The 9,838-nt window shown below is 37.0% G+C and overlaps 1 protein-coding gene across 1 annotated transcript in view; it reads left to right on the forward strand.

The window, feature by feature from the left end:
• LOC140231476 (sodium/calcium exchanger Calx-like) overlaps window positions 1-2,266 on the forward strand; it is an 89,947-nt gene extending 87,681 nt beyond the window's left edge. Inside the window, exon 10 of the mRNA XM_072311607.1 lies at window positions 383-2,266. Within this exon, the coding sequence (XP_072167708.1) occupies window positions 383-619 (237 nt within the window). The 3' untranslated portion in view covers window positions 620-2,266. The remainder of the gene's footprint in view (window positions 1-382) is intronic.
• Window positions 2,267-9,838: the final 7,572 nt, after the last annotated feature.

Raw genomic sequence — 9,838 nt, forward strand, 5'->3', positions numbered from 1 at the left:
GGGAATCAATTGGCAAGAATTTTGTTTGTCAAGCACAAGCTTTTTTTATGGAGGAGTGCATGAAAGTGTGTAATATGATGGTCAGCCAGTCATGGCTTCTTTTTTATTTACTGCATATGATGCATCTGCATTTTATGTTGCCCAGTTCTGTTGCATGGAGCTCAGAACTATTTACAACATATTGTCAGTTGTGGCAATTCCACAAAAAAGTGCAAACAATCATTCAAGTTTCATACATACAATTGTATGTTCACATATTGGAGTGTATCAGACTTTGTTTATGTATAAATGGACTAGCACCTGAATCATTTTGTGTAGACAATCATTGATTGCAATATATTCTTACTCCCGTGCTCATCGGTGCATTTTCTTACGTTTCCAGGATGACACCTTTGCCGTCCCCGCCGGCAGCCTCGCGTTCAGCGTGGCCACGTACACCGTCTGCGCCATCGTCACCATCGTCGTCCTCATGATGAGGCGGTACTTCGGCTTCTTCGGCAAGGCGGAGCTCGGCGGACCGACGCTATCGCGGTACATCACCTCGGGGATCCTCATGTTCCTCTGGGTGCTGTACGTTCTTCTCTCCTCCCTACAGGAGTATACCATCATCAAAGTGTAAATAGCTAAAATACGAAATAATCACCAAAAAAACGGAAGACAATAATAGAGTTGTCGACTGATTCAAGGAGAACTAGCTCATCGCTGTATTCATTGCATCGCTCGCCATCAGACTACGATAGAAATTTGCAGGGGAAGACATGGCTCTGTATTGCATGACACAAAAATAACCATTGAAGCTGGGCTGGTCTGAGAACAGTATCGAATGTAAAACTTGATTTGATGAATGTCCTATGACAAATAATGACATTGATCATCAATGAAGGTGTTGAACATCACTTCGTTGTTGTTGCAAACATGTTCTCATTCTTGCTTACAAGAGGAATCCGGACAAAATAAAAAGCTCATCTTCACACATCATACCACTCTTTGGCAGGGCATTACATTAGTTACTGTATACGCCATACATTTTATGAAGTTTTTATTCTTGCAAATTCTGTGAGTCGGGCGCTATTCACAAATTTAACAACATGAAAACAATATCAACTCTAACCTTAACGTGAATGCGACATGCATACATACATTTCTCCTTACATTGCTTTACTTCCTGACTGCAAATTCAACCACTCACAAAATTTTTGGAAAGTCCCGATTCACACACACACAAAAAAAAATAGACTCGCTAAATATATGGCGTATACAGTAGATATTCCAAGTTCTGTGCACATGCAGAAACCAGAAGAAGTGTTTTTTCAGGAAGTTGAGTCTCTGTGAGAGAGAGGGAGAAAGAGAGAGTAAGAGAGAGAGAGAGAAAGATAGAGAGCAAAAAGTGTAAATTGTGTATCATGTGGTCAATCAGAGAGGTTAGTCAAGAGAGATGTTTTTTTACTGACAGCTGTCTTTTTGTGTCGGGAATGGTAGTAGTCTCTCGCCGTTACAAGCCTTCCAGTCTCCGACAATTTCTAAATTACCACTGGCAGGTAGAAGGTGTGATGAGTCTGTACTCCATAACTTTTTCTGCTTTTATAACAGAGAATGTAAATAATTTCTTCTTCTTCCAGTCTCAGTTGGATCAGAATGCTTTCATTCGTCAAGTTGATGTTTGGTGGGGAGAACACGAAAATGGAATTGCATTTCACACTCTCTGCTAGGCTAGCCTGTTTTCTTCTGTTTTCATAGAACAACAAGGCAACTTGCTGGATATAGTGGGAGTTTGGGGCAGTGGGCAATCCTGTCGTTTCTTGTTTACACATATATGCAACAGTGAAATAGAACTTGCCAGCTTTTAAAAGGGCATTGCTATCTTAAATGGAAAGCCGATGATTGGTTTCAAAGATGTTTACCGAAAGTCCCCAAACAAACGAAACACTGGCGTTTGCATCAGTGGTATCAACAGAATAGATTGTTTTTCATCTTTGCTTTACAACAATAGATATTTATGTTTCTTGTGTTGTTAGCAAAGACATTGAAATTGTCAGTATTCCGTATTCTACTGCTGTGGAGCAAACAATGTGTGAAGAAAACCGACGGCATGTGTTGCAAAAGCGAAGGAAGAAAGAAAAGTGTAAATAAAATGCTTTCATTATTGCTTGAGGGCTCCTTGCTATTTTTACTGCATGCAATCCTTTTCGTTGCAGATTCTGCTCCATCTTTATACGTTTCTGCTTGTTGCTCGCTCATGGTTTATAACTCTCCAATCTCTACTGTCCTAGTCATCTCAACTTTGAAATTAACAACTTCTCAGAAAATCATTTCCTGTCAGCTGAGTATTTTTGTTATGCCGAAACAGACATGAAATACCTGGAAAGCAAACATACGGACAGAAAATTGCACACTAACACAGATTGATGAATTTTTTTTTTTTTTTTTTCGTGGAAAGTATATAACCCAGCAATGATTTTATTTTCTCGAATATACTCTGCTTATATATATCCAATTTGTCAGATTTGTCTGAGTAGAGCAACATTTAGATTCCCGTGATGCCAAGTTGGCATCACCGAAGCAAAATGTAGAGACCACCAGTGCCAAAAAAAAAAAAGAAGCAGAATAAAAGAAAAGAAAGTACATACTAAATGTATTAAAGTGACTGTGTATAAACTGTGTTGTGTTATCCTCCCCATTCTTCTCAAGAGTTCAAATGTGTAACATTTTGCACTAAACTTTGTGCATGGAATGAGAGCATTGTAAAGATTGGTTCATCAATTCAAGCACAGAATGCAAACAGGAATGTAGCAGTCCTTTAAATAGTTCAAGGCCGCATGGCCTCAAAAAAAAAAGAAAGAAAGTGTCAGCGCTTGCTATAGGGGGCAACTCACACTGGAGGATTTCTCCGGTACCATTCAATGTCGTAAAGTTTTGATGTCTGTTCCAAGGATCAGAGTAAGAGTTAAATGCTATTATCACAAGTGTGCTCTTTGTTTTTATATCTCCCCCCTCAAAAATGAAAATAATGATAATACCCATTAAATTTCTTCAAAATGTATTTTGGATCAAATACCATTTCAAGATGTGTGATACTTCAATAGTTTTTCTAACATTAGTATTTGTACTCTTTTTAAAAAACAAATCATAACCCGTTAACTGTTTGGTCTTGTATGGTATTGGGTGGTAAGGGTGGTATGTATACAAGTTGGTGTAATAATGGCTTTATTTTATGGAGAGAAGTGATAAATTGTCAATCAAGAATGGGAATGCATAAACGTCTTAAGAATTAACAGATAAATGGTTACATGATATGAAATGTTGAAGGCTTGCTATGTAATATTGATTTCCTCAATCATGAGAAGAAAATGTACCACGTTGCAATCTGCTGCTCAAAATTTGAAGTCAAAAGTAATTGTGATTATAATTTGTTTGTGAAGCTTGTCAGATCTTCCTGCAGTGCCGTCACATAGTACATGGATGGGGCAATTGATTTCCAGTTGACCTGATTTAGAGAAAGGGATGCGATCTTTTTTTTTCTTTCATTTTTTTTTTCTAGATTTTTACACCCTTAAGAATGCCGACCAAACATGTCGCTATTTATCCTGCTCGTTGATGCAGTGTGAATGGTACGATGCTGCGAGTCTAATCTCGTCGCGTCCTCCAAAAGAAAGTCAACTCTGCCGATGACCATTTTTCCACTACCATTCTTGATTCATCTGAGTGTATTGAATATATGCAAGCCTTTATCAGGGTTTATCACTTGCGAAAACTGTCCGTACATTTGTACTCGATGCTGTTTGGTATGTCAAGCAATATCGTACGTGTGAGGTTTTGTAAGTTGGCATGTTTCAAAAAGTTTGGATCCTAGAAAAGGACAGGTGAGTTAGATATGATGTCTGCATCAATGTGATATTTTGTTTGTTTAAATTTCGTGATCATGGATTTCTTCCATTTAAGCCTTTCAGTGCATTATCTCTGTCCTGAAATGTAAATGCAGAGAGTTCTAAAACTACAATGTATTTCTCTTTGTACAGAAATTCAGACTCAAAATGTTTTGAATATTCTGTCAATCATCTGCAAAAATTCTGTAATTTTATGTGAATTGCAAATCACTGCTGGATCTGCCCTTGTTTTATTATTTGTCTATCAAAGAAATAAGTCATGTTGATAAGCTGTAGATATCAAACATGCTTATGGCAACATAGCATGCAGGGTTGATATTTTATGTTCTACACTGATTCATGTTCAGTGTTGTAATTTCTTACCCACTTGATTCCATGAATTGACGTGAAAGTCATTGAACATGATTTTCCCGTCTTGGATCAAGTGAAAACATATGTACAAAGTCTACTGAATGACACTTACGTTGCTTTGGAACTGACCAAGGTATAATCGCTGTTAACAGCAAGGGTGTTTGTTTCACAGCAAGAGGATAATTTACTTGAATACTTTAATTGAATACTTGATCAAATTATGACCAAATTACTTCTTTTTGCAATATCTTTGTATCTTTTACATTCTTCCATCACATTGTATTTCCATAATGGTCTCAGTAGCCAGTGAGGGGTTCTCCTGCACATGTTTCCATGGCAACAGTCTGGATGTGCTGCTCTCATTGTGCCTGTTTAAAGATGACCTTGTTCGTAGCTATCTATTTTGAGAGAGTGCATGGTTATATGTGAGAAGAGATACATCCAGGGTTCAAATCCATTGTGAAACTGTTATATTATTATGTTTATTGTTGTCATTATCATTATTTATAGTACCAGAAAATGACTCTTGGATGTCACATACCAGCTTCACACTGACTTGCAATAAAAGCTGCCACTGTCTTTGTCAGTTGCCAACACGGGAATGCCCAAAATCGTACAGGGCTTTTAGTTGACACGTAGGGGATCTCCCTCAACAAATTGTATGCCCAATAGAGGGCGCTCGAGCCCATATAAGTTTCACTGACACACCTTACAACAATGTGCCTTTTTTAGCAATCTCTTTGTAACGTGTGTTGCCAGGGGTTTGTTTGCAAGGTGCTGCATTGGGTTTTAAGACCAATTGACTGTAGCAGCGGTTACAATGTTGATTGTCTAGGATCATACAAATTGTGTGCAGTAGTTGAAGATGAAGCGTGACCTGAATATCAACGCGTTAGTGATAGCTAGGCATAGGAATTGCAAGGTTTGAATAGCTGGTGATGCTATTCACCTCTCCTACTGATACTGTAAAACCAGGAATATTCACGGCATGAAACTTTTGCGAGTTGGAGCCATCGGCCTTTTTCGCGGCAGGAAGCTTTCATGGATTGGCGACTGGCATTCAATGCTTCGCGTGAACAAAAACTTTCTTGTGCATTTTAATTTCACGAATCTTGGCTCCTTTAAATTTTTTCAAAGCTTTCCATGCTTGGAAAAAATTGTGGTTTTACAGTTATTTCAACCACTTGCTGTACAGAACAAACATATGCATGAAATACTCATAGATTGAAACTTAAATCCTGTTCTATTAAAAACTAGGGAGATGCTCATTTTTCCAGTGTCAATTGAAGTTGATGTTGATGTTGGTTCAGGGCAACTGAGATTCAGTTTGAAATAGTGAAGAAATCTCTTACCACTGAAATGTGATACTTTTCTCTGATATTTTTATTTCTTATATCATTTTACATACTGTCTTTCATGAGCAATAGGTAACACACTATGCCTTTTGAAGTCTTACATACACTCTTTCTCACTTCTTTCAGCTCTGAAATCCTTTGGTATATTCAACACAGTCACATTATATATGTGTGAACTGGATATATTATGCTATGTATAGGGCCTGCTCGTGAGAATCATAAAAGATATTAGATACATTTTTAGTATGGCTTTCTAACTTTGTATGCAATAAAAAAAGTCTGTGATTGACAGGTAATTTACTGGAATTGATCAAAGCTTTTATTACTTAATTTGTTTGAGTGTTCATCTTCAAATGACAATACAGATTTGAAGTGGAAATTAAAGTGAAAAAGTTATGCATTAAACAGAGGACTGCAAATGGAAAGAAAAATCTCCTTATACAGACTGAAGGGACAGCTTGTTTTATGATCATTATTCATACATAACACTCACTGCACACCATGGCAGGTTGAATTGATTGGCGGGTTCAATTGTGATTGGTCCACTAATGGGTGGATTTGCCAATTTGTAAAACCGTTGTATACAGTGTAAAGAAAAATTGTACAGTGCATGATACTGGGCCTTGTCTGCCTTTGAAGATGAACGTGTCATGACAGTTATGACTGAAGCTGCCTGCCACATACTGATTAAGTTTTCATGCATTGTGCTCATTTGTTTCCTTGGAAACCAACTGAGGAATCGGATGTATTAAAAGGAAAAGAAGTGCGGGTTGATTTACATTTTTTGCAATTCATGCGCTACATCAAGCATTAACATGCACCGCTCTGTTTCCATTCTGTTTAAATAGCTTGTCCATACTAAAACATAACGTTGTATCATACCTGGAGGTGTTTAGAAGAAACTGACTTATATATTCATTCATTTGGCAATATTTATGGAAGAATCAGTAATATATGATCTTGTATTAGAATTATCATCATTTTTAGGTGTTTTTTATATATGTAGATTGCTCATGTGGCATTGTGTTGAAAACAGACTCAAACTTTCTTATTAATGTCTGGTGTATCTGTAGATAAAGGGAATTGTGCACAACCTCTTTGTTTAGAGGTGTGTGCACTATGTCAATATTTAGAAATAAAATATAGGTTGTGAAAATCTGTAAAAAGGAACAATAGTGTTTGCTTGTGATTTCCTTTGGTTTCAGACATTTATAGAGTGGTGTGTCAATAAATGAAACTCAAATATTGTATGTGAATTGAGGGAATGCAGCAATATTATTAGAAGAACACGTCAACAAAGTTTGAAGAAAATTGAACAATTTGTTCAAAAGTTATGATTTTTTTTCTGATTTGGTGCAGTCTTTGCTGGAGGAAGAGACTACAGTACTTTGTGCTGTCATGTATTAACAAAGATATAAAGAAAAATAATGTAAAGAAAATTCAACATTTTTATATTTCTGGTATAGGATAATGGAGAACTTGACTTACCTTTATCAAAAAGTAAAGTGGAATGATAGGTATACCCTTAATATGTGTCAGTAACAAGTCAAGGGAATGTGTGCCTTTATTTGAAAAAAAAAAATCTGGAATTCCCTTTATATTTTCTTATATCATCTTCCATACACAACATCACAAACTGTAGTAGTCTTCTCATCCAGCAAAGGCTGCTCCAAAGATTTAAAAATTCATAACGATTTTATGGATTGTCCAATATTCTATGACCTTTACTGATGTGTTTCACTATTAAGATTGCTGCATTCAGTCAATTGGCATGATATGAGTACTTGGGTTTCATTTCTCTTTAAGAGTACAAGTGAAGAGTTTGTTTGCAAAAACCGATAAGTCCATATTTGTCAATTGGAGATATTTGCGATTAAAGGTCAAGAAAAATAAAGAGAATAATAAGAAAATTTCTGCTTCTTTTCACCATAACTTCAAAAATGTACCTTTATATGTAGTGACCAATATATCATTTAAAAGGTATTATTTTGTACTTTATGACAGAGATCGTACTTCAAAATCTTAAAAAATGGACTTATCGGTTTTTGCAAACAAACCCTTCAAGTGTACATAGTAGCATGGTTGGGATAGTGACATTGAAAAAGGAGGAGAAAGGAAAAAACAGACAGACAGATAGACAGACAGAGTGAGGGAGAAAGAGATAGAAAGAGGGACAGAAAGACAGAAGGTGAGAGAAAGAGACAGAGTGGCAGGGAAAGAGAAGAGAGAGATATATACATAGGGAGAGAGAAAGAAAGAGATACAGACAGACAGAGGGGAAGAAAGATACAGAATCAGAGGGAAAGAGAGAGAGAGAGAGAGAGAAAGGGAAATGAAGAGATACAAAATTTGTCGCTGGGGCGACAAGACCTCGTATTTACAAAATGTCAAATGTTCAGAAGAGCCAAAGAACATGGCAGCCAAAGCACTAGAGCAAATGGGAAAGCATTTCCTTTGACATTCCACATGCCGTGGTGGTTTCATTTCTGGAGTAAGACAATTGGGATTTGGACAGGACATCACTTAACCCATTATTTGACCATTAATCCAAAAAAGTAATTTTCACCAAAAATGCAGATACAAGGTCTTATGGACTGGGAGACAGATTAGGAGAAAGAGACAAAAAAAAAAAAAAAAATGGGGAGAGACAAGCAGACAGAAAAAGAGAGAGAGAGAGAGCAGACAGGTATAAGGAAAGAGAGAAATACAGACAAATAGAAACACAGAAATATAAGAAAAAGAGAGAAAGACAAACAGACAGAGAGGGAGATAGAATGAAGGACAGACAGGAGAGGGAGAGGGAAATGAAGAGATACAGATAGACTGGGAGAAAGAAAGAGAAAGAGACGGGGAAAAGGGTAGAGACAGTCAGAGGTATAGAAAAAAAAAAGAGAAAGCAGACAGGGAAAAGGGAAAAAAGAAATACAGACAAACAGAGAAAGATAAAAAAAAAGAAAGAAACACAAACAGACAGAGGGGGAAGGAGGGGAGAGAATGAAGGAAAGATAGATCGAGAGGGAATGAAAGAGATACAGATTGAACTGGGAGAAAGAAAGAGAAAGTCCAAGAGATAAAAAAGAGAGAAATACAGACAAACAGAAACAGAGAAAGATAGAAAAAGTGAGAAAGGCAGACAGAGAGAGAAAGAGAGAGAGAGACAGACAGAGAGGGAGAGGAAAATGAAGAGATACAGAGAGACTGGGAGATAGAAAGAGAAAGAGATCGAAAAACAGGAAGAGACAGACAGACATGACAGAGAGCAAAGCGAAAAAGTGGACAGGGAGGAGGAAGAAAGAAATACAGACAAAAAAACAAATAAAACTGCAGTATGCTAGATCCAGAGAGAAAGATCCTTGAGAGAGGGAGAGAGGAGAAATTATAGAAATCATAGGAGATGTATGATCACAATAATGCTAACTGTGTAAATAAAGACAGATCCAATGTTATTGTCATATATTAAGATGATGATGATGATGATGATCCATGCCGATGCCGATGCATCGATGATGATAAATGATAATGATTATCATTATTATCATTATGATTTGATGTCTAAATTATAATCATAGATTCTAGCTAGGCCTAGGTACAGCAGCTGCACGGTTCATTTGTTACTAGTATTCCAGATGATCATTTTGAACCTTGAATGACGCGCCTTTATTTACACAACAACAAAAGCATGTCAGCAGCATCAATCAATGATGCCGTAAAGCTGCATGCATGACCTTTATATTTGCGGATTATTGTCTGCCGGAATGCACTACAAACAAGTCAGTGGACGCTCAACAACATTATCACAACGAAGGCAAAGATAACTGATATGAAATATATCGGAAGCAAGTAAGTGCACCATGGGTCGTACCATGTAGTATATTCTCCTGTGCATACTCTTGCAAATTCAGTCGTTTGTATTTGGTATTCTAGTATCTTTTTAGATAACTCTTGGGGGGAAAAAAAATCGAAATCTGTTCAGTCCCACGTATCCATATTCGTGTGATCGGATCTTGATACCGCTGTCGGTATGTAAGTATGTAATGTACTATAGGCCTAACATAGATCTAGAACATCTAAAATAACTGTTCTGTTTCTACACACATAACTGAGGCCTGACAGTCAGTATAAAGTATTAGGAGCCTACTACCGCCAGATCGGTTGGCCTACTACAGTGTAGACAAGACACTATTGCGACAAGTCTGTATAAAATTTAAAAATAGTTGAATTTAGATGTCTATAAAATACTCTTATCGC

The sequence above is a fragment of the Diadema setosum genome, chromosome 8 (assembly GCF_964275005.1).
Source record: "Diadema setosum chromosome 8, eeDiaSeto1, whole genome shotgun sequence".
Taxonomy (NCBI): Eukaryota; Metazoa; Echinodermata; class Echinoidea; order Diadematoida; family Diadematidae; genus Diadema; species Diadema setosum.